This window comes from Camelus bactrianus, chromosome 20 (assembly GCF_048773025.1).
Source record: "Camelus bactrianus isolate YW-2024 breed Bactrian camel chromosome 20, ASM4877302v1, whole genome shotgun sequence".
NCBI lineage: Eukaryota > Metazoa > Chordata > Mammalia > Artiodactyla > Camelidae > Camelus > Camelus bactrianus.
Genome location: NC_133558.1, coordinates 17,391,860 through 17,416,690, shown reverse-complemented (window position 1 = coordinate 17,416,690; position 24,831 = coordinate 17,391,860). Strand labels below are relative to the sequence as shown.

The 24,831-nt window shown below is 41.5% G+C and overlaps 2 protein-coding genes and 1 long non-coding RNA gene across 7 annotated transcripts; 1 reads left to right on the top strand and 2 right to left on the bottom strand.

The window, feature by feature from the left end:
- Positions 1–253: 253 nt before the first annotated feature.
- On the bottom strand, positions 254–627 carry LOC105084154 (histone H4). Its single transcript, XM_074347919.1, has one exon. The coding sequence runs from the start codon at positions 623–625 to the stop codon at positions 314–316; it is 312 nt and encodes a 103-aa protein (XP_074204020.1). The 5' UTR covers positions 626–627; the 3' UTR covers positions 254–313.
- A 6,392-nt stretch (positions 628–7,019) lies between these two features.
- HFE (homeostatic iron regulator) lies at positions 7,020–14,827 on the bottom strand. 4 transcript variants are annotated; one of them, XM_045509642.2, is made up of 8 exons: positions 14,689–14,827; positions 10,879–11,157; positions 10,337–10,636; positions 9,228–9,503; positions 8,985–9,095; positions 8,611–8,629; positions 8,182–8,273; positions 7,020–7,912 (listed from the first exon to the last, which is right to left on the bottom strand). In XM_045509642.2, the coding sequence occupies exons 1-8, from the start codon at positions 14,762–14,764 to the stop codon at positions 7,872–7,874; spliced, it is 1,194 nt and encodes a 397-aa protein (XP_045365598.1). In that variant the 5' UTR covers positions 14,765–14,827; the 3' UTR covers positions 7,020–7,871. The 4 variants fall into 4 exon arrangements, with proteins under 4 accessions (XP_045365598.1, XP_010972492.1, XP_045365597.1 ...); XM_010974190.3 differs by lacking the exon at positions 8,182–8,273 and having other exon boundaries at positions 8,539–8,629; XM_045509641.2 differs by lacking the exon at positions 8,611–8,629.
- Positions 14,828–14,904: 77 nt separating this feature from the next.
- On the top strand, positions 14,905–24,606 carry LOC123614093 (uncharacterized). 2 transcript variants are annotated; one of them, XR_006721589.2, is made up of 5 exons: positions 14,905–15,044; positions 19,734–19,830; positions 20,669–20,753; positions 21,723–21,825; positions 22,273–24,606. It is a non-coding gene; the product is annotated as an uncharacterized LOC123614093 (long non-coding RNA). The 2 variants fall into 2 exon arrangements; XR_006721590.2 differs by lacking the exon at positions 20,669–20,753.
- The last annotated feature ends 225 nt before the right edge of the window (positions 24,607–24,831 follow it).

Below are 24,831 nucleotides of genomic sequence, written 5' to 3'. Positions count from 1 at the left end.
CAAAACTCATACATCTCTCAGGGAGTCTATCTAATCAAACCATTGTTCACGCCTTTTCTACACTTCCCAGAAGCCTAGTTTCTCTTTGTGAAAAAACCCGTTTCTCACACTGTAGGCGTAATACCCTGTGATTAGTTACCTGATTGCGTCAGTAAATGCTGCTCTTTCCTAACAGCCTTTTGTACAAACTGTTTACTTTTACCTATTCAGATAAGCTTCCCTGCAAGGTACAACAGCTACTTTCATGACTGTGTGGGCGGCCCTGAAAAGGGCCTTTGTTTTCAAAGTTTGAAGAATACCGAATCTCATACTCTCAACCGCCAAAGCCGTACAGGGTACGTCCCTGGCGCTTGAGCGCGTAGACTACATCCATAGCCGTAACCGTCTTGCGCTTGGCGTGCTCGGTGTAGGTGACGGCGTCCCGAATCACGTTCTCCAGGAACACCTTCAGCACCCCGCGAGTCTCCTCGTAGATGAGGCCGGAGATGCGCTTCACACCACCTCGCCGAGCCAGGCGCCGGATGGCGGGCTTGGTGATGCCCTGAATGTTGTCGCGCAAAACCTTCCGGTGGCGCTTAGCGCCCCCTTTCCCTAGTCCTTTTCCCCCCTTACCACGACCTGACATGGTTGCTATCGCAATAACTGCTCAGCCTCCACAATGCTTTTTAAATACTATTTTTGCGGACCTGTTTGAAAACAAGACGTTCGGTTGGTTTTACAAATTAGGTCATCGAAGGGTGGAGCAAGGAAGAGATGATTAACATTTCAATGTTTTGATTGGTCGGGAAACCTCGCTCTTCGCTGGGCGAGCCGGAAAGGAAGGCGGCTTTCAATACGCCGAAAAGCTTTAGTTTCTCTTTTATCGCGCACTTTTTTTTTCCTGCGCGCGTTTGCAAGGTGAAGGTATCCCAATCAGCTAAAAACGCTGAGCAAAGAGCTCCACTCATTTCTTTTTGGTAACGTGGTAGCTAATAAATTAGATAATGGTTCCTTGGGGAGTGTAGAAATAACATATAAAGGAAGATGACTTTTTACCTCAAGGGAATTTCCCTCTCAGTTCTTTTGCTCTTTCTATTTTAAAGGATGAATTTTGACCGGACAGATTATAAATCAGGCCATGAAGAAGCTGTGGCCCTAAAAGTCCGGTGTTTTGAAAAATAAAATGATAGACAGACAATTGCAAATGGAAACTTCTTCCTTTTCTTCTCTTTCTCCATTCAAACATGAACTGCGTGAATCCCTTTTCTGACTAAGTCTGTGAGACAGCCACGAAAGAGAAAACGAAACATCGATAATCAGTTGCCCCTTGGCCTGCTGGCCTGTCTGATGGTCCTGCAATTCCTAACAAGCTCCCTTCCTTCCTTTATTAATCCTTTTTCAGCCTTCTCCAGTTTTAGAGACAAGAACGTGCGTTTTGTAGAACGTGGGGTTAATTTTAGGGAAGGGCTAATACTTGATTTAGGTCATTACAAAGCCTACAGGGGCCTCCCCCTGGGAGTACTTTAATGAGATTAGTGGTGTTTTGAACATGGCTAATCCTCCCTACAGCGACCCCTTTTTCTTTCTGTCTGTCTTTCTTTCTTGTTAGTGCAGAATTGTATCTGAGAGTGGTCTGAAGAGAAAGACTTTTCACATCAGAAAGTTTCTCCTTAACTTCCTACTGCAGCTTTTGGACATTTCCACAGTAAGAGTCAAAAGAAAAAGAAAAGAAAAAAAAAGATACACCTTCCCCTATCTAAATTAATTAATAAATGCCCACTGTGGAGATTTATAATAAGATTATAGCCTGAGAGAGACCACCTCAGACTTAGATGAAAAGGGAGACAAGACCCGGGGATGGAGAGAAAAGACCCAGGAGGGCAGGAAAGCTCTGATGGCATAGGGTTTATATCACTTTTGAAATAATTAAATAATTTTGCTTTTCTGCCCTAAAATGAGAGTTTTTAGCTCCTGAATTTCACTACCTTCTCCCAGCACAATCGCCCACATTATAAAGGGAGACTTAGCTAGGAAGAAACATCAAACATTACAGAGGAAAAGCAGAAGGTCTGCGGTCGTAGGCAAAACTGAAATCTCTTATTACTTTTTAATTCACCGAAATAAATAAAAAATAGAGTATGTACAATATTGTTCCTTTCTTATTCCCTTCTAATTTCTTCTTCTCTATAATTTTCCCAATGATATTGACTCCAAAATCATGAATGGCAGGACAGAAATATTCAAAAGGTGTTCACACATAGACATTAAAGTGGGATCCTTCCTCTCTGGGAAGAGTTCAGGTTTTCCTGGGTCATGTGGCTTGAGGGACGATGGGTTATTCTGAGACAGATATGGCTTCTTATTCTTCCTTTTCCCCCACCTCTCATCCTCAGAGTGAACCTGCCCTCACAAAATCCCATTCATTCAACATGTGATCTGGGCCCCTTCAGCTAAAAACCCTGCAAAGAAGTTTTGGCTAATTGGACTCATGAAGTAGTCAAACAAATAAAACTGATGTTAACCAAACGTCTTATAAAAATATAAAATGCCCAGAACCAACCTCCATAGACTAATTCAATCTGAATATCAGAGTTGAGGAATGATAGATGTATATTCATTTTATGGAATATATATATATATATGTTATATATATATATATGTTATATATATATATATATATATATATATATATATATATATATATATATATATATATATATATATATATATATATATATATATATATATATAACAAAGAGTTCTGATACTCGGCCAGGGTTGAGAACTACCAGCATACAGCAACACTTTTCAGGGTATAGTTGTACTTTAGTTCAAAGAAATCCCAGGGCAGAAATACTTTTGAGCTATAATATAGTTGAGGAATTGCATAAGTATATTTCATCCAACTTAGCCTGCCTGGGTCCTGTAACATCACAGTAGTTACCCCCAGGCACTTGGGGACACCACTCCTGGTCTGGGGCAGACAGCTCCTCTAGTCCCTGACTGATTTATCTCCTTCGCATCTAAGTCTTCAACGCATTTCTCTTTTTCAGCCTCTTAGTCTTTACTTTGGTATGACCCATTTTCTTACTCATTTTTCCTGAATTAAACTGTCATTCCTACTGGCATGTTTTTAGTTCCGTAACATATACTATGTCTCTCCCTAGTTTCCTCACTTCCTCTCTTCACTCTTCTAGGAAAATGTTCTTGCTTCTTCTCTTTAGTGTAAACTCTTTTACTCCAGGTTTTTGTCACTTGCACTTTCTGGGCTTGCTGTCCTTGTGTGGGCTTTTTCCCATTAACATTCTTAATACATTTTGACCTACCAAAGAAAATGTTCTTTGGATAAGAGAATTTCTAACATTATCCTTTCTTAAACATTTGTTTCCAAATTTTTATAAACACACTTGTCATGAAATTCGATTTTCAAAATTCCGTTGAATACTTTCTTAATCACACAACACACAAAGCACGAAGAAAAAAATTTTGCATTTGTTTTAATGCGGACTCTGTGAATCCAAATGTACACAAAGGAAAGATCATTAACTGTTACATCCATATTTAAAACAGATGCTCTCTTGCACACATAGTCAAGCTCTTTTGGCAGGATCCAAGTTGGTTATTGACTGTTTTAAGAAAATGCCATTGTGGTCACTCTGTTTACAGAAAAAAAATCCAGGATATTTAATCAACTCACAGAGACAGGTTAACTGACAAGACTTACACTAAGTTTATACAAATATTAGTACTATCCTCAGTTCCTCACTCTCCCCGCTTCACAAAATGTACTGAAGATTGCAAAATTCTTTTTTAGAATTTTTGGATCAAAAGCCAGAAATTGCTTTTTTTTTTTTAATAACAATCCTTTCTACCCAAATCTCGTGCAAAAATGATTCACAGGCGCTTCAAGGCTGCCCATCCCATAATTCCTCCCTAAATGCTAAAGTGAATTAGCAGAAATGTGCATTTGATAGTTAGAATTTTGTGTGTGAACAGGAAAAACAAATTTCCAAATGTTTCAAAATATTTATGAAAAAATTATAGGGTAAATTCTGAAATGTTAAAACAGGTACTTTCCACACTTAGGAAACATCAGAGGTGTTGCCACTAGGCAGCTTAATGAATACTTAAAAGAGTATCCCCCAAAGTTGGCAACAATGCCAACCATGTGTTTTCTTGACTCGGAGAGAGGAATTATGAGCCAGGCTAGCTGGAAAAAAAACTTGACACAATCATTTTCTAGCTGTGTGACCTTCAGCAAGTTAACTAACCTCTCTGTGCCTTGGTTTCCATATAGCAAACTAAGGGTAACAGAATAACAAGAGTTTCTACCTCACAGGATTCTTCAGATAAATTAAATTAATATTTAGGACATGGCCTGGCATCTTGTAAGTACTCAGTAATTATTAGCTGGAAAAAATTAGTTTTAGAAAATATTCATGCCACAGGACATTATGGAGAATGCAAATTCATCTAGCCAAGAAATAGAAGCTATAGAAGCATTGCTTAAAACACATCATGTGTATCTCTCATACACATGCATAAACACCTTAGAGAATTACTCAGAAATGGAATACATGAGATACCAGCATGCATGCCAGGCCAAGTAATAAATGCAGGCAGGATGTTAAGGCAACCCAGGCTTTTTAATAAAATTGTCACACAAAATAATTTAATACTGTACTAATATTCCACATGTTAACCATTCATTCAAAAAGGAAGAAGAAAAAATTAATGATCCAGAGTCTATTGAAAAAAACAAAATTACAAACCCCTGTCCACACATCTGAAAATCTTTAATGGCTAAATTCATGCATTTTTTAAATTAGTCATTATTAAATTAGAGTGTAGGTTGTAAGAGCCTTCCAGCATTTTAGAGAAGGTCTTTTGTTTTTAAATGTGTTTGTGTACATGAAGAATGCATCAAGTATACAGTAGTCTAAGGCTATATTATAATCATATAACATAACAAGAATTTTTGCCTGTACCTCCCAATAGGTTTTTTAACTAACTGCTGCTCGTTGTCTGAACAATCGATCACCAGGTTTGTTTGTTTTCCTTCTGTTCTTTTCCCAGTTTCCTGTGATTCCAGCAATTCAAACAGCTGGTGAATTGTTTCTTCCTTGCTTCTTGAAATTTTCTGGGGCTTTCTTCCAAAAGTGATTGCCAGCTCTCCACCCCTCATGCATTTCGTTTCCTCTCTGGAGAAGCCCGGCCCCCAACTCTCTCTAGTCACATGACCACTGTGACTTTTTTACTATAGCCACCAGATGGCGCCCTTCTCCTTTCTACTACGCTTTCTAAGTGGTTTTCCCAGGGGCAAAATAAGATAACGGCATTTTAGGTAGGTATCTGATTTTTCAAACAGAGTTGACCTAAGAATTGATGAACAAGGTCAGAAAAATTGAGCTAAGAAACACTGAAAGAAAATGTAGATTTATAACTACGGTTATAAAAATAATTAACAGGCCACAGCTGCCAACGGTTAATAGCTGTGTTACTGTGAAGAGTAGGGTGTTCTATGAAATTTCAGCCTGTCTGAAATAAAACCAATATAAAACAAACTGTTGCCCAACTAATTGTAACATATCCTTAATGAGATAGAAAGCTCATTATGAGCAAGGAAGCTTTTTGGTATTCTGCTTTGAGTATAGAATATTTAAAGAGAAAGAATCTATCAGTGTGCTTCCACCATAGTTTGGAGGTAAAATGACCAATGTGTTACAACTTAGATGATAACGTCTCGAGAGTGAAGAAAAACAATTAATTCAGCTACCATAGTTTAATGAAAATATTCCATAAGACAAAACATAAAATTAGAAGGAATATAACTCCCAAGAAATGATGTAATGATTAAGACGATTAAATAGATACATAAGATGGACAAATACATCAGGAAAATCATGTGGTAAACAACACAATTAACCATACATTTATTAAAACATACATATTTATTAATTATGTATACTTTAATATATTGCAATAATACTGAGAGGAAATACACAAATTGTTAATAGCATTTAATCACTGGCTATTGGAATGTTTCCATTTAATTCACATCCAATTTTTTTATAGTAAGCACAAATTATATGTATTTTTATCCACTTAACTTTCATAACCAGAAAAAAAGAAAAGTTAAAAAAAATAAGCTGTGGTCTCTTTGCCCAAGTTCAATATCTACCAAACATACTTTTGAATTGTATTAGGTCTGAGGCACTTGGCCTCCAAGACAGGAAGCCTTGTACACAATTATGCCACCCAATATACGTAGCAGCATGAAGTGAACACAAGTCGCCTGAACATGATTGGATGAATTTCCCAGAATCTACGAATTCCTGAGTGTCCTGATTAGATTATTATTATTATTGGAATGAGAACCAGACTCCCAAGGACCCCAGGAAGGTGCCGGGATACACTTTTGGCCACTTGGTGGCTTCTGTTTTTCCATCCTTAATATGAGAGAGGTTGCTCCAGTTCATGGAGGGAAATGCCACCAGGGTTCTGACCCCGGAAGCACTGGTTGAAGGAAGACGCTGTGAGGTCCAACAGTCATTAACTGACATCCCCAATCACAGCCCCAGCCTGGGGACCTACGAGTGATGTCAGACAGTGCTGACTGGCCACAGCAACAGAGGAGTAAGGAGTCACATTCAAGGGTTCTTCCCTCAGGGACTTTGAAAGGAAATGTGGCTGAGATCATTGACTACTGTTTTCCCTTCATTTGGGTCAAACTCACTGAGATACAGACAATGAGACAGGAGATGAGCCATTTCCACAGCCAGCTCCTTCCTTCTGCATTTACTCCGCCACCTGAACCTTCTGACTGAGTTTGAAACCTGTCTCTGTCCCTAGCAAAGCTGTGAGATACTCTGTACTTTCTTCATCTTACAAAAAAAAAAAAAAAAAAAAAAAAAAAAAAAGGATAATACTACTTACACCAAAGAATTATTGTGAGGATTACATGAGATAATGCATGTAAGTAGGAGCTCAGAATTAAGTCTGACATCAAGGAAGTGCTTTTGTAAATAAATGTCAGCCACTTTATCATGATCATCATCAGCTTTATTATCATTTTCATGATCAGAACAAAGAGAGACCACAGACCGTGCTACTTCAAGTCCAGTATACAGGAGAGGCACTGTAAAAGCAGGGATCATTAATCTAAGGAAACTTACAGGCACCTTTGTGCAAATTAGAAAAAGACATCCCTCCTCAAGGCACTTCCCATCTGTTTTCTAGAAAACTATCATCATATACGCAAACATCCACAATACCTCTCCTGGGAAAGGGGTCTTCTCAGGTTGTGCAGTGCCCAGCCTGCACAGCTGTACCATGGCCCAGATCTCCCTCGGATGGAAGAGACCACAGGGCTTGGTGACAGATGAGTTCTTGTATGACCGAGAAAGGATTAAAAGGAAACGTGAGTGGGTTCAGGAAATGCCTGGGTGTGTGTGCCAAATTCTGGTAGAGGTGTTAGGGTGCGTGTCCTGAAGACAAGGTTCCAAGCTTTTCTCAGACATTCAAAGGAATCAGGAGTCCCCCACATTTAAGAGATGAGATGAGATGAGGGAGCTGTACGGAGTCTGTGATGCAGGAAGTAAGGGCAGGTTCTAGATGCAGCTTGGGATTCCCAACAGCCAGTTCTGGGGGAGAGTTCACAGCTGGGGCTTGTTAGCACACGGGAACTCAGACACCTAAATGGGGGGAACGTTTTGAGCGTGAACCAGGAAAGGTTAAGAGCAGAATTCCTGAGACAGTTCCTATTTCTTAGGTCCAACTGTCCTGAAACAAGTCCTGAAACATGTCCTGAAACATGAAGACTGCCACCAGCGCACCCTCACTTTGAATCTCAAATCATGTCTCCACCCCACTTGGGGTCTGCAAGCTGCACTTCATTCACGTTCAGCCAAGACGTAGTCCCCCGAGGCTCCTCCTGTAAAGATACATCCAGGAAAGAGGCATCACAGACCTAAGACCACCTCCCCATCCCTTCCCCCACCACCACCTCAACTCTGACCACTCCTTTCCCAAGGAACTCCTGGGTTTCAGGCACCATTCTCTCCCTGGAATAGCTGAATTGCTTTCTAACTGGTCTCCTTGCCTCCCATCTCACCTCCTAACACCCACTCTCCAGACCTCGGAGACTGGGTCCCTGCTTGCTTATTTAGGTCCCTGCCTTGACCCTCCCTCACCTCAACGTACCATCCCAAAGGCCTCCAGGGCTCTGCAGGAGCTGGCTTCTGTCTGCCCCTGTTCCCCCAACACCATGGATCTTCCGAGAGGAGAAATGCAGACTGACAAGTATGCGAAGTCAGGGGTGAGTCTTGATAATCATTTTTCACCACCCAGTGTGCCTCACACTCTCCCACTTGCGTGGTTGCTCCATGTGTGTAGACCTCTCCTCAACCTCAACATCACCTAAAGAAATCCTCCTTCTTCAAGATCCAGAAGCCTGTCTCGATCCCTAGATGAATGTGGCCATCCCTTCCCTTGACACCCCAGAGCATTTGCTTCATGTCAGCCTCAGGACCTTTGGGGGTCTTCTTTAACTGCATTTACCTGTGTTACAGATTTCATTCCCTACTAGACTTGGGTTCTGAGAATAGCAGCAGTGACTTAGCCTCAAAGTACCTGCATTCCTCAAACAGCACTTTGCCAAAAACAAACAAACAAACAAACAAACAAAAAACCAGTCACTCAAAAAATGTTTTTTTAAATTACAAGCTTTCATTATAAGAGAAACCATTCATTACTGCTCCCAGGGAGGTGCCAGGGCTCCCAAATAAAAATTCGGTATTTTTTTAGTGGAGGTACTGGGGATTGTACCTGCAAAGCATGCTAAGCACATGCTAAGCATGTGCTCCACCCCTCAAAGAGAAAGAGAGAAGACCTCTCATGGATGCCAAACCTCCTTGGCACCCCCATCCTCACCCCACTTTCTGCGGGAGAATTTGTGGGTTTTGGGGGCAGAGGTCCTCAGAGGCCTGTTCCTTTTTCTTACTCACTCGAAGACTGCCTTCTCTTTAAGACTCTGAACGAAATTCCAGTAAAGATGATGACACACACAGCGATCCCGCTGATGATTCCAATGACCAGGGTGCCAGACAGCGAGGGCTCTAAAAGATCAAAAGTAAGTGACAGCTGGTGACTGCTGTCCCAGCTCAGAGCAGACCCTCCCCTCACTGCAATGTTGACCACTCCCATCCCACCCATGCCAGGTTTTCCCCGCCTCTGGTTCTCATCCATACCCCAGGAGGCAGTGAGGGGCTGCTCCAGGCCTGGGTGCTCCACCTGGCAGGTGTATCTCTGTTCTTCCCCAGGGAGCACAGCCAAAGCCACCCAGCCCTGGTAGGTCCCATCCCCGTTGGGCAGCACATTCTCAGGCTCCGCGTCCTTGGCATCCAGTGGCTGCCTGTCCTTCAACCACCTCATGGTGATGTGCTGGGGGTAGAAGTTCAGAGCCTGACACCGTAGAGTGGTCACTGCCGAGGTCACGTGATGAGACACTTTCACCAAAGGAGGTGCTGGACGGGAAGGGGGAAGGATCTGGAGAGGGGATCTTCCTGCCCGTGTCAGGAAGACCAGAACTTTCACTTCCCTTTCTCTATGGGTTGGAGGAAGAAGAGAAAGCAAGCTGCAGAAGAGACACCATTCTGTGTCCTAAAGATGTTCCAACATTGGGTTCCTATGTGGTGTCATATGGAGAACAGTCAGAGTCATGCTGGCTTGTTCTGTTCCATATGTAAATATGTACACCTGGGGTCCCCGTCTTCTGTTCCTTGTTAATATATTCAGATGAGTCAGATGAAATTACCCCTTATGAGGATCAAAAATGATTGAGTACGTACTATCGCTAATTTCGCTTGGTTTGACCGAATAAGGATTCTTGTAGAAGGGGCCTTGTAAGGTAGCCAGCCTTCAGTGACTACTGCCCTGTTCTGTGACAGTCACCTTTCACCTTTAACCTGTTCTGTGAAAGTTACCTTTCATTTCCAAAAGATTCTGCTATTCTGATTGGTTGCCTCACTTAGCAGTTTCTTGCTTTGGTATTCATGTGCTAATTGACATCTCTGAATTCCTAAAAGTTATAAGCATACGTAGGATTTTTGATTAAAGCAAAAGAAAAATCACAATTACTTCTTCTTTAGCTATGTGCGTGGGAAAACAAATTAAAACCATGACTGATGGCTGTGTAATACATCTCGGTTGTTAAGGTGGAGACCTCAGGTCCACAGACCTCAGGGTGGAAAACTCAGACCTCAGTTCAGTTCCTTCTCAGAGAGTCACCTTGGTCATCTCTGAAAGCCCAGCAGGGGATCCCGTGCCCTGCACCGTCCCCAGATCTGTCCCACCATACCTTGCTGACCCAGAACCCCTCTCCCCAGCTCCAGCAACCGCCGCAGCTGCTCGGGGCAGTCCCTCTCCAGGTAGGCCCGGTTCTGCTTGGACCGAATCTTGTTCACTTCCCACTCCAGCTTGGTGGCCCAGGCCTGGGGCTCTGCCGCTCTCCAATCCAGCGTCTCGGGGCAGAATTCAAGATGGTCCTGCCCGTCATACCCGTACTTCCAGAAACCTCTGGTGCTGTTGTCTGCGTGCACCTCACAGCCCAGGATCACCTGCAGGGTGTGGGACTCTGGCCACAGCCCCAGCTTCGGTACTGAAACCAAGGAGCAGGATCCAGGGATGGAATGACCACAGGGAGCAAACTCCCTCCCTCTTCCCTGCCCTCCCAGGGTCTCACACACCCAGTTCTCTACCTCAAGATGCATCCTTGAAATTAACACAACATTGTAAAACTGACTATACTTCAGTTTTAAAAAGGTAGTTTAAACAGATGAATCCCTGAGGCAGGGAAGTGCTCCAACCACCCCAGGACGGTGGGTCCCCCTCTGCACGTACCCTTGCTGTGATTGTGGTTGTCCATGATGGTCCAGAAGTCGACGATGAACATGTGGTCCCACCCTTTCAGGCTCTGGCTCAGCTGCAGCCACAGCTGGCTGGTGGCCTGACCCCAGACCCATGGGGTGCGAGGCTCCACCCGGCGACTCTCATGATCATAGGACACGAAGAGCTGGTCGTCCACGAAGCCCAAGGCCTCAAACAGGGGCAGCCCCAGGTCTGGCTCTGAGGCACCCATGAAGAGGTAGCGCAGGGAGTGTGACCCTGGGGAGAGGGGGACTGGGAGGCAGAGACCCCACACACCTTCTGAATCCATCCTGCTGGCTGTGCCTGGTCTCACCTTGTGAGAAGTGAGGCACAGCGCTGCCTTCCCTCCCCATGACCGTCCTGTCTGCTCCCTCCTGGTGCCCCTTCCTCTGCTATGGGTGGCTGCCACCCTCTTGCAGCCCTCAGCCTCTGCCCCAGACCTCGTGATTTCAGGATTACAGCCGTCTCCCCTGGAGCCAACAGGCTCTAGAAAATCCCCAGGTGTCTCCAGCTAGGGTAGCTGAGCTCAGGAGTTGGTGCTCAGAGCTAATTAGATCCAACTCCAGGGGAATGTGTTGTAGGAGCTTTTGGGGTTTTTCCCCACTACTTCCATCTCTAAACCCTTCCCTGTGTACAGGTAGACCTCGTTTTATTGCGCCTCGCAGATAATGTGTTTTTTTTTAACAGATTGACAGTTTGTGGCAAACCAGCATCTAGCAAGTCTATCAGTACCGTCTTTCAGCAGCATCTGCTCACTTCGCGTCTCTGTCATATTTTGGCCATTCTCCCAAGATTTCACACTTATTCATTATTATTATATTTGTTACAGTGATCTGTGATTAGTGATCTTTGGTGTTACTATTGTAAAAAGATTATGACTCTCTGAAGGCTCAGGTGATGGTTAGCATTTTTTAGCAATAAAGTATTTTTAAATTAAGGTATGTCCGTTGTTTTCTCAGACACAATACTATTGCACACTTAATAGCCTACGGTATAGTAAACATAACTTTTATATGTACTGGGAAACCAAAAGCTTTGTGTGAATCACTTTATTGTGATATCCGCTTTATTTCAGCGGTCTGAAATCTAACCTGCAATATCTCTGAGGTCTGCCTATGTATCTTTGCTGTTAAATGCTAGAAGATGTGCTGATAAATAAGTCAGGGCATCTTTTCGGCATCAAAACAGTTCCCAATCAAATGTAGAAAAAAGCCCCAGAAAGCCCAAAAAGACACACTTCTTGGCCAGTGAGAGTTTCCCTACACCTCCCCTCAGTTGTAGAATGAGGGACTTCAGTGCCGCATAGGCAACGCCTAAAACAGCATCTGACATGTAGTAGGTGCTTAATACATACTGGCTGAATGAATAAATGCTGACTCCTAGGTTTTTATTTCTGGCCTTGAACCCTAGACTCATACATTCAACTATCTATAGGCTACCACCAGCTGGATGACTGATTGGAATCTCAAATTAACAAGAGCCCTGACCTCCCTGCTCTTGATTTTCCCCAAACTGCCCTTCTTTGGCCTTTATCATCTTAGAAATGGCATCACCTATCACCCCATTGCTCAGGCAAATAAAATAAAACAAATAAGATAAAGTATAATAAAATAAGAGTCACCTCCAACTTTTCTTTTTCTATCACGTGATCCTTCATAGATCCTTCAGCAACTTCCTTCAAAGTATATCCATAATGCAACCATTTCTCACCACCAGCCCTGCTCCCCTCCCCCAGCCTAGTGCATCATCTCGTGCCTGGATTAACGCTACAGTTTCCTTGTCTGCTGGCTCTGTTCTTATTGCTGCTTCCTTCACCCTGCTTTCCACAGAGTAGCCAAAGCAAGCTTTTCAACAGCTACTCTGATCAGGTCAGCCCCAGGCTAGAATCCACACTACAGCCTGCGAGGCCCTAGGAGGCTGGCCTGTGGCCCCTCGGCTGAGCCTATCACCGGTTCATGGCCCCCGGCCCCTGGGCTCCTGCTGCACCAGGGCCCTTGCTCTTTCTTCAATCCAGGGATTCTTAACCGGGGCATTTCATCTCTTTAGGGGCATATGGCAATATCTGGAGCCATTTTTGTTTGGCACAACTGGGGAGTGTACTAACATCCAGTGAGTAAAGGACAGGGACGCTGCTAAATGTCCTACAACGCACACGACGGTCCCCACAACAAAAAAATGTCAGGATTGCTGAGGTTGCAAATCCTTGCTGGGTCCACCCAGCCTGTCCCGGGAAACGCCACTCCTACTCAGCATCACCCTTATTTCCTTGGGTCTATGCTCGAACATCAGCCAGATAGAGTGGCCAACCCTGACCTCCCTGCTTCCCACATCTTCCAGGCGCCCATTGCTACCTGATGCTCTATATCCTTTTGTTGGTTTCTGTACCATCATTCCGACTCAAATGCAAAACATCTGAGGACTCAGCTCCCCGCTCTCTCTCCTGGGTCTAGAACAGCTCAACACATAGCTCCTTCTATATTTGTGAACAGTGAATATTTCTGATCATCAAATTTTGGATTCAACCTCCAAAGCAGTGTGACTTTTAAGGATCACAGCTATGAAGTGGAGACACGGGATCTGCCTTGCAGCCCAAAGTAACATGGAACAAAGTTACTGGTGAGCAGGTCAGACCTCATCCTTGTCATGTATAAAGTGTGGATACACATCCCACCTACCCTCTAAGTGAAAGCGCCAGACAACAGTGCGGCAAACTCACTGTCAGCTGAGATTAGAACCAGCGGTACCTCATTTAACGTCAGAAAACCAGATTGCCCAAATTCTTTCTAACCGGGAGAAAGGATTTAACCTGAGGTCGTTAACCACTAGTAAAATCAACGTATTAACAGCCCCTACCTCCTAAATGCATGTTAGAATCAAACAAGATCAGAGATATGAAGGTGATTTAAAACTGAGGTCACTACTTAAGTGTTCATTATCATCACTTTGGCATCTTTTAGTAAAGGCCGGTTAATTATACAATACTATTAACATTGCAAACCAACAACTTCAGGCTGAAAAGGAGACTAGTTAGGTGCAGTTCAAAAGGTCAAAAATAACGGATATGTTATTTTTTCCAGGCAAAAGAACAATCGCTAAGTCAGTAAGGCCTGGGGCCGACCTCTGTCAAGAGCCTCCCACCCCCAGCGGCCTCCACCCCAGGTCTTAACAGAAGGGGTGCGGTCGGGGTAGAACTCAGATCCCACACCCACTCCTACACACCCCCACTTCCCAGCGCCAGGGGTTCTGAAGTGGAAACCCCACTTGGGTCTGTGCTTTTGCTCAGCCAAGTCTCCCAACGCTGGGGGGCGCCCTGCTGTGGAAACACCAAGGGGGCGCTGCGGCCAAGGTCGCCCTTGGTGAGAAGAACTTCCTGTTTGGGGATGGTCGAGGGGTGAAAATCAATACAGCCGACCATAGGAACCAGAAAGCCGAGATCCGAGTCCGAGGACCCCTAGGTGTAGCTCCTCCTCAGTGAGAAACTAAGATTTACATCTAAAAGCGTCATGGTCAGAGGAGGGAGGGGGTGGTTCCTGTGCCACTTCTTAAGACAGAGACAGCGGGCGGGCGAGCAGGGGGCGGGGGTCAAGGTCTTGGGACTAGAGGCCCCATAACCCCGTCTGCACCAGTGGCCCGCGTCCCCTCCGGGGAAAGCTAGGGCAGGGGACTGCACACGGGACTGAGCAGTCGTCAATATCTTAGCAAACTCCCAAGCGCTAAGAAAAGCTACTTTCGATTTTTCCTCCCCCGCCGCACCCGAATCCGGCCCGCATCCCCCGGACTCACGCCGCGGTCGCCCCTGCGTGTCCACTGTCCGCAGGAGGATCAGTAGGAGAAGCGCCGGCCGGGCTCGCGGGCCCATTTCCCCGGCTCGGACCGCGCGTACTGGAGCGTTTCAGCCGCTTGGGTAGGGCAGGGAAACCGGAATGACCCAAGAAGTCACCCTGGAGCCATTGCCGAGGCTGCGGGGATCCCAGATCAAACTTCCTGGCCAGTGAGATCCTTTTCCGGGGCCACTGGTGAAAAGAAATGGGTTTCCTGCACTTGAACTCTCTTTCCTGCAGCCCAGAGTACCTGCTTGTGAAACACTCGGTTACCCAGCTGTCTCTGGTTTTTAAATCCAGAGGATGTTGCTGATTGAAGTAAGCATACTGAATGATTTTCTGATCGAAATATTTAAGATTTCAATATTGAGTAACTTGAAAATTTAGGTATGCCTTTTCAAAGACTTTAAGTTCAATTCGCCAATCTTGTTGTTTAATCTAGAAATATTTTTGCATAAAAAGTTATATTCTTTGACCAGAATTAGTTACATCATAAGATTAACAGATTAGGTCCTACCTACGGAAACATCTTTCACAGTTTACATAATTAAATTGCATTTCACAAACTTTACTGCACATTGGAATCACTTGGAGAATCAGAAAACCTATTGATGCCCTGGGCTATAGCCCCCAGACACTCAGATTTAACTGCTGTGGGGTGCCACCAGGGCACTGGGATTTCAAGCACCTCCCCCCCACCACCCCAACACACAGTATAAAGTTTCAGAACTATTGCCTTATCCATTTCAAAACGTTATTAAAATCTGATTTTCCTAATACCTTTAAATGCCTAATAAATCGAATAACTAATACCCTTTTAAGCACGTTAGCAAATTTTGGCCACCTAAGAAAAAAGTCTAACTTGGAAAGTAAGGCCCTTTAACTGTATGGGGTTATGAAACAGGATGGGGAAAATGTTGCTTTGTTGCTTTTTGGTGTCACATCGAAGAGACCACTGACAAATCCAAGGTTGCAACGATTTACACCTATATTTTCTTCTAACAGTTTATAATTTTAGTTCTTACGTTTATGTCTTTTCTCCATTTTGAGTCGATTTTTAGGTATAGTGTGAGATAGAGGTCCAACTTCATTCTGTTCCGTGTGTGTAAAGGAAAAACTCAGATTTTTCCTTCCTATGCAAGGAAAAACTCAGTTCTTCCATACTGTATATAAATTTTTTTTAATTTCTGCGAGTCTCCCTTACGACTCATACAAAACACTTTACTTCTGACACTTTCAGTAACCAAAAGTGTGGAGATTTTCCCCCACAACAACAAGCAAATCTCTGACACAGCTGAGTGTCCTAGCATTTAACTCAATTATGACACTATCTGCCTGGAGACAGGTTAAGCGCTCAGTCCCGCAAGACTGGCCTCCTCCCCACTCCCATTTTAGATGTCAGTCACAAGCCCAGTTTATCACTTATGCTTCTGACAGATTGGCTATAGATGGGAGGTTTGACTCCCTGAGTTCAATTAATTTGCTAGAGTGCCTTCTAGAACTCAGGGAAACATGTTTACCAGATATTAAAAGATATGATAAAGGATACCTTCAGTATCTAAGGGATACCTAAAATACCTAAAAGATACAGAATTTTGGGTTGACAGTTATTTTCTTTCACACCTAAAAAATGGGTGTCAATTCCTTCTGGTCTCCATTTATTCAGATGAGGAATTCACTGTCACCTGAGTTGATATTTCCACTCAGGTGATAGTGAATAGTGGACAGTGATAGTTTCTTTCTGGCTGCTTTCAAGATTTTTGTTTGTTTGTTTGTCTTTAGACAAACAAAATTGTCTTTCTAGAATTTTAATTATGAAGTGTTTGGCATGAGTTTCTTTGGTTATATTTTATTTGAGGTTTATTCACTTTATTTCCTTGACTACATTTTGAAAATCTGAGACATTATTTCTTCAAATACTCTTTCAGCTAGTTCTTTCTCGTCTCCTGGGATTCTGATGATATCAATGCTAGGTTATTTGTTTAGGTCTACTCAAAATAGCCAAAGTAAATATGCTCATTTATAGACCCAAATATACAGTCTCTCTAAAACATATAAAAATAAGAAGCAAAAGCATATGAACTGAAAGTTAGGCTTAGAAGATGTTTCAATGTTCTCACTTAGAAATGATCTCAGTATCCATCTCATGATTATTTATTAATTCACTCAACTGAACATCAATGCAATGTTGTAAGTTACATAAAAACCTACTCTGGGTATCTCTGAGGAAAGCAGTTACTTCTCTCTTGTGCTTATCTGCTTTGCGTTGTCTGTCCAATCCTGTTTTTCCATCAACCCTGTCAATTCTGGGGCTTTTTTTTTTTTTTTAAGGAATATGGGTTTTTTCAGGAATGTTTATACCATGTTATAACAGAAGCAACTGGATAGTTCATTGCTGATCACTCCGTTTTGGGAGACAAACAGGGAAAGGGGCTGGGAGGATTTCATTTTATGTACACAGATTTTCTTTAAAGCCCTATTTTCTGTTTTGTACTGCACTTTCATCTTCAGCAATGCCAGAGGCCTCTGAGTCCAGGGTCCCTCTGATTCAATGTCACCAAAGGAAAAGTCTGTCCTTCAGCTGGGCTGGGCTCGAGCAACCACCTGGCTGTTAATGTACGGAGATAATCTGGGCATCAAAATTCTTCTTTCACAGATTTCTAACAAATCTGCCTGTTTTCTTTTTTTTTTTTTTTTTTTTAATAATTTTTTAACTTTCTTATTTTATTTATTTATTTTTTTAATGGAGATACTGGGGATTGAGCTCAGGACCTCATACACGCTAAGCATATGCTCTACCACTGAACTGTACCCACCCCGCCAAATCTGCCTGTTTTCAATCCTGCTCCTAACCTTGACCTCAGAGGTACTTGATGTCTCAAAGACCTAAATCTGTCTAGGGTTGTCTGGCAGGGAATTTATTTGTTTCTTATGGGTTTTTTCCCCTAAAGGTGGTGGATACAGCTTTCTCTAGTCTGATGAGATGTTTAGCATTCACCCATCTGCTGTCCAGTTTCTAAAATTCTGTTTACACCTCTATTGGGTTGTTGTTCCTTCTCACATTCTCTTCATCTTCGAGGGTTTCTGCCTTCTTTGTGAAACTCTTTACTGTCACTGGATGGGGTTTAGAGAAGGAGCAAAACCGACGTGTTCATTTAGCATACTTAACTGCAAGTTGGTTTCTTTAAGTTAAAAAAATCATGAGATGTAATGGTGGTAAGAGTAAACTCTACTTGCTAGGAACCATGCTAAACTGGTTGCTGAAACTCGGCCTCTGTACCCCACTTACTGAATTGAGACTTGAGGGCAGAGTTTTGGATGAAGTAGAAAAGACAGCTTTATTTCTTTGCCAGGCAAAGAAAATTACAGTGAGCTGATATCTCCGAGACAGTGAGCCTGCGGGGAAAAGAAGAAGGGGGTTTTATAGTAAGAACTGAAGAAAGGGTGTGGGTTTCCATAGAGATCACATACATGATAACAACTTGTTGCAAAGTTGTCCGTGTTTTTGTAGATGCAGTGGTCACCTTTCTTCTGATGGGTATTATGTTCACCTCCCGCTTTGGAACTCTAATATCCTTGTGCCTAGAACAAAGATGCTTAGAAGGGTCTGTGAAAAAACTAGAGAAAAACTTGTGAAGTTTAAAGTCAGGTTGATAAATGCTTCTGGCATTTTAGGCAGGCTGAGGCCTGAGATCTCCTATGACCAATAAGAGTTGTAGGTAAAGATGTGAAGTTTCACAGCTTCTGGTTCTCTTGACAATTCCATTTCTTAGTGCAAATCTTATCTATCTACCTGTGAGTCCGAAGACCTGGTTGCTTATTCCTGGTGTTTAACTGTACATAACCTTACTCCAGCTTCTCCAAACCTCAAACTGCTCATCTGTCAAATGGGGATAATAATTACTGCTCACCAAATCATACTCTATATGAATGACCTCTTAAAATTGTTGACAGATATAGACACCCATAGGAGGTAATAATTACAGAACTGGCAGATTAAGAATAAACTGTATGTAATACCCTTTGGTTTACAATGTCATCTGTATGATATACCATGGTGTAAACGTCTATTTGATTTGGGAAGAGTTTGAGGCCAAAGCAATGACTGCTTTTGTCAATTGTTACCATTCAGCTCTTTCAGAAATCTTAGAAACTTTAAGGGAGAAAATGTCCTCAATATTTAATATCTTCCAGTGGAAACTGCCCATCTATATACTTTTCATTACTGACGAGAAAAACAACAGAGTCTACCCTTGCTCACTTTAGTATAACCTGAGTTTTTATAAACTGCCCTATTTTATCTCATTTCTGATGAGTATATATGTGTGCTTTAAAGGCACATGAATCAGTCTGCAAGGCAAAGTTCTACTGCAAAGCCACTTAAATGCTCTTTTCAATTTTCTCAATTGTAAAGAGGTGATAACATCTATTTCATAAAGTATTATTTAGAATTAAATAAAAAAATCAAAAATTGATAAATGATGCCCTCAGGACAGTGCCTGGCATGTAATCAAGACTAAACCATGTTTATTATTATTACATATCCTAATATAATAATCTTATTATCAATGACATTTTTTAATCAGAGGATGTTGCTCCCTACCAGGTTACAGGTCAGTATCTTCTCACAGATTGCCTATATTGTGGTTATCTCACTATTAAAATGATAATAATTTAAAAAGATAAAATATATGCAGTCTCTCTACATCCCTGGAGTTCTTATGCCGAATTTGTTATGCACATTTAATACACAATGGAAATGTCTTCTCCAAGCGACTGTTTCTACTCCTATGATTTGGTTAAATTGGCCATTTCCTCCTTTGGTCTCTACACTCTACTGGTGGACGTAAAACATTTCTGTCCATCCTTTTCCTACGTCTTTTCCCCTTTATTCTAAGCACTACGAGAGTAGTTATTTGTGGTTCTCTTGCTTAATAATTGTTTGGGAGAAATGAATAAATCAACCACAGGTTTCTTGTCCATTTGACAATTTCTTTCTTTTTATAGATTATTGACTCCAAAAATTGTGGTAGCCAGCCTCGTACCTGACTGCTTTGGGGCCTTACTCCAGTCTCATAACTTCTCAATATTGTCACCATCAATTGTAAGTAATAATCATTTCTGCCCATTAAAACACTGTATACGAATGAATTTTGAAATCTCTGAGTAATATGTCAACCCAAAGTTAATGATTGATGACTTAGCCAGGAAGCCAGGAGCATCAGCTGTCGGCCAAGCGTGGTTTTAATTTGGAACGCCATCTAGTGCCTATTGGTGCTAACCACATCCTATATTGTAAATGCCTTTGGGCAGGAAAGGGTTGAGACCAAAACAAATCCCATTTATTAAATTGATAATTGGATTTTTATACAACCTACACTTCAGTGCAATCTACTTCTTGGGGTTTTGTCTGGGGCATGTGTGTTACAATGAAGTCTCTGGATTGATCTTAAGCACGTTGTCAAGCCACAAACCCTTTAAATGACTTTATCCTTGTTAGCACATAGTGTTCAATAAATTTATAACACATAATATTATATATAGCATTACATTTTCATAGATTTCATATACAAATCTATATGTAGTATATGTAGTAAATAAAGTATATATATAATACTATATATACTATAGAGAGATTTATATATAAATATATAGTACTAATATATTTTATACTATTATATGTTTTATACATAACTGTAGTATACATAACATTATATAGTATACATTTTGTATGCGAATCTATAGTATGTAATGTAAATGAATATATTATATGCTATTTGTTAATTATAAATAAATATAATTAATTTTATATTTAATAAACATCATATAAACATAAATTATTAAATTTAATACTCAGTTTTAATTTCTAAAGTAGTAAATATCTATATATATATGTAACTTACCTTAACAAAACTTTTGGGGTGGGGGCTACTCATTTTCAGGAATGTGAAGGGATCCTGAAATCTAAAGTTTTGGGAACCACAGTTCTAGGCTCTTCTCTGATGTCTTAATTTCCCAACCGGATTGGTAAGGCCTTGAAAGCAAAGGTTTAATCAGCATATTAACATTTTGGGGTTTTGATCTTTTTGTTCTCTCAGTGGTCTGTTTTTCCTATCAGATTTATCACACTGTGTGACAATTACACTGTCTGTAGCTGTCCCACCATGTCTAATTCCTTAAGAGGAGACACTTTGTTTGGCTGGTCTTTGTTTTTCTTATCTCTCCTAGCATCCTTTGCTTAACAAGTGTTCAGTAAGTTTGTGAAAAGCGCGTGTGTGGCATAGTAATGAGCGAGAAATAAAATGCAATAATATGTCCTAACAAATCTATCAAAATTTATATGCCCGTTTCCTCCAAAGTAGTCATTGTGTAAGGGCATGTCTTTATTTTGGTTAAGGCTATCGCCTAATATATGTTTGCATCTGGTGCTTTATAATTGCCTTCATTAGAGGCCTAAACTGAAAAGATGTAAAGATGCGTATCTTCTCGCTATTGACAAATCCTTTTCTTTTGAGGGTACGTTTGACTTTTGAAACCATTTAAAGTCATTTGAAAACAAGCCTGAAGAATAAAGTTGCTATTAATGCCCTCTTGTCTCAGTTACGTGGTTCTAATAGCAATTTCAAAATATTAGGTAGATATGTTTTGCACTGTATTGTTCCTTTGGTGATACTCTCTATGTATTTATTGAGTCCTACCATATGCTTTATTATTATGTTCTCTGTTGGTTTCCCTAGTGTATTTTGAGGGTGGGTCAGGGGATAAGAAACAGAAACTTTGGTCTCAGCCCTTGAGGTGCCCACAGGCTCCTGGGGGAAACATGTTGGTTCAGGTCTGTTGTTTCATTGTCGACCATTTGCCTGTAGAGATTGAAAAAAAGACAAAAGTTGCTCTGGATTATTTGTAAGAATGGTTTGTGAGGCTGAACAAAGAAACAAGACTGGAGGGCCTACAATCTTATGCAGGCTACAGTTCTTTCCTGTGTATTTTTTTCAGGCTGTCCTATATCGTCGGTCCTGGGTGCACTGAAGCACTACACTTTACGCTCCTTGAGCAGGCAAGCTCATGGATTGGCTGCTAATATTAGCCTCATCCCTTGGTGAGTCAGGAAAAAGCAAGTTTTAGTCACTTCCACTTGGGGCCTATAACAAGCAGACAGAACCCTCTTCTGGCATGGTAGAAGGAGGAAGTGAAAGAAAAATCAGTTGTCAGCCCCTGATCCATACACTTGTTCCAACCACTCTTCTCGCTGGCTATTTAAGTCTCTTTCTCTCTCCAGCTCCATTTGGACTTAATACAGTACTCTGCTTCTTTAACTTAGTCCACCAAATTTCCAAACCTGAAAGACATGAACCAGTTAGCCAATCCATAATATTCAGACTGTGTGTAAATATAGGAGCACACCATTTATTGCATTGCAATATGTAATCCTGCCCTCAATTTATTGCTGGCTATCTTGGGCCCACCAATTTTGAGTGAAAGACCACATCCTTAATCTGAATTTTCCCTTGGAGCTCATTTTCATAGGTTTTTTTGTTGTTTACAGGTTTGTTCAATCTTATTTGAAAGGCTGAGATTCCACAGGACATCCATAGGCTCTAAGGTCATTTGAAAGCCAATGGTCAAAAAATTGCATATCCTCCAATGTTTTAGAATGGTTTCTAAAGATTCTGATTCAGAGCCTGTAGGACAAACTGACTAACCAAGTGTCAAAGTATAATTTTCAAAACGTGACTCTCATACAAGTACTGAGTATGGGGAATTTGCACACGGGTCAGAGAATGACTTAAGTATTAATGAGCAAGCAAGGAGGATGACAAAATTAGGTCAAAGTAGGATACGGCGGAATGAAATACGTATTCAGTCAGGGCAGGAAAGAATGCTGGAAGGCTGAAAAAATCAGATACAAAGTTGGTTACTGTCCTATTAGGCGATACAATCAGAACTTTTAGGGGTTATCTTTGCTCCGGAAAAGAATTCATTTCCATCTCTACTGAACAAAACCCTTATTAATGTATCAGTCTTCTACAAGTGAACATCTGATTTTACATACTCTGAGCCTAATCAAAAAGTAAATATTAAGTCGAAGTTACTTTTGCTAAATATTTTTGTCCAGTATGTCAGCTATTAACCACGTGGGGGTCACTGAGCACTTGTAATGTGGCTAGTGTGAAATTGTACAAGTGTAAAATATGCACCAGATTTTGAAGATTTACCATATGAAAAAAAGAACAGAAACCATCTTAGTTTTTAAAATACTGATTACATGTTGAAGTAATAGTAGTGTGGATTTACTGAGTCAAATAAAACATATTATTAAAATTAAATTCATCTGTGTCTTTTTACTTTTTTCATTGTGACTACTAGAAAACAACATTACAGGTGTGACTCATGTTCTATTTTATTGTAAAGCATGGCCTTAGCATATCCGATGACCCACAAGTGGACTTACAGAATTTTCTAGTACACCTTGAAAAGATCTGAAGAAATAACTTTGCTTTGTTTTTAACTTTTCTCAACACGAGTTATAGGGATCTGGAGAAGGGCTACTTGTTTTTCTGCCCTCTGGCCTCCACCATGTGTCCAGGAAGTTGGGAGCAAGACTTTGAATGCCTGGTGTCCTAATCACGAGAGATCTGGACTTCAGATTTGCATATAGAGAGATGTAATTTGATTGACTTAAACTGAGAGATCATATCAGAAAACTGAATCACAGTAAATCAAATTTACACACTGCTGATTTGCAAAGAGGGACACCAATTTATAGTGATGGGAGGTTCAGTGGCCTGGTAATCAAGACTCTAAACAACTATTTTCCTGGTGGTTATGCACACTTAGCATAGTTTCAGATGAAGAGCCGGGCTCACTGCACATAGAATCAGAACTGAGTGGCCGGTACTTATTTTATCTTTTTTACCAAAATATATTAGTATGATGAAGATACTTTAGTTGTTTGTACACTTTCAGTGATTTCTTATAATTCCTATGCCAGAGTCACACTGACGGATGGCAGGTCTAAAGTGATTTTCTACGGTTGTTAATTCATCCATCACTAATCTCATTAGGCTGTTAAATTCCCAGAGGACATGACCAGTAGACACAGTTTCCACATGTTGAATGACTGTCATTCAGTGAAACTATGGCGTTATCCTCAGTCTAAAAGAAGATGCCTCATTTTTCATTCATCACTGAGCTCAATTTGTATAACCCCTTTTGACTATCACATCTCAGACTGACATCTTCTGTACATATTTTCATCTAGATGTAGTAGTAAAGAATAGAATACAAACGGCCAACTTTAGAAGGGTTGAGAAGAGGTGAGTTTATCAGCGAAAAGTGGCATAATGATTGATTTGTTCTAGTACTTTTCCTCTATTTCTGTTTAAAATTTTGCCATCTAATTGTTTCTATTTCAAATTTCTAGTTCATCTTAAAAGTCAAAGTGTATCTTGTTAAATTCAGTTACTTTATTTCCATCTACAGCTTTGAGTTCCCAGTTAGAGTGTCCTTCTATACCATGACGTGTTAGATATTGTTACTGGAAGTAACCTACAATTTTCATGTGCTGAAATTCATCTTTAATGCAGCATAGAAAAATAAATATATAAATGCTTGTTTTCTTTGAAAACAGATCATCTCAATGTCCCTCCCTGCCAGAACTATTGGAGGTTATTTGCAGGCTCAGGGGGCCTCCCTTCTTCCCTTATTATTCCTATTCTTGAGGGTCAGACCCCCTGCCTTGCATAACCCAGAGGGGAACCTGAGAGTTTTTAAAAAACAGCCCAATTTCTCGCCTCTGGAGAAGTGAAAAGGTGCCCCGCCCCCGTCTGTAAAAGAGGGATTTGATAAAGAGTTTCAATGTCTTCAAATCAAAGATTTAAGTCTCTAACCCCCCACCATCCAGGACCCCCCAAGGCTTACGAACCCCCTCCATCCCGCCCTAACTGCTTTGGACTGGCCCCAGAATCCTTGTCCCAGTCCACAGTTCCTGTGGGTCTGTACACAGAATTCACAGAGGACCTGTGTTACTTCCATTGCGAAGAAACATAATTATAGTGAAAATCTAGGTGGAAACCATTTCGTTTTTGGTCCTAAAAGAAGGGAA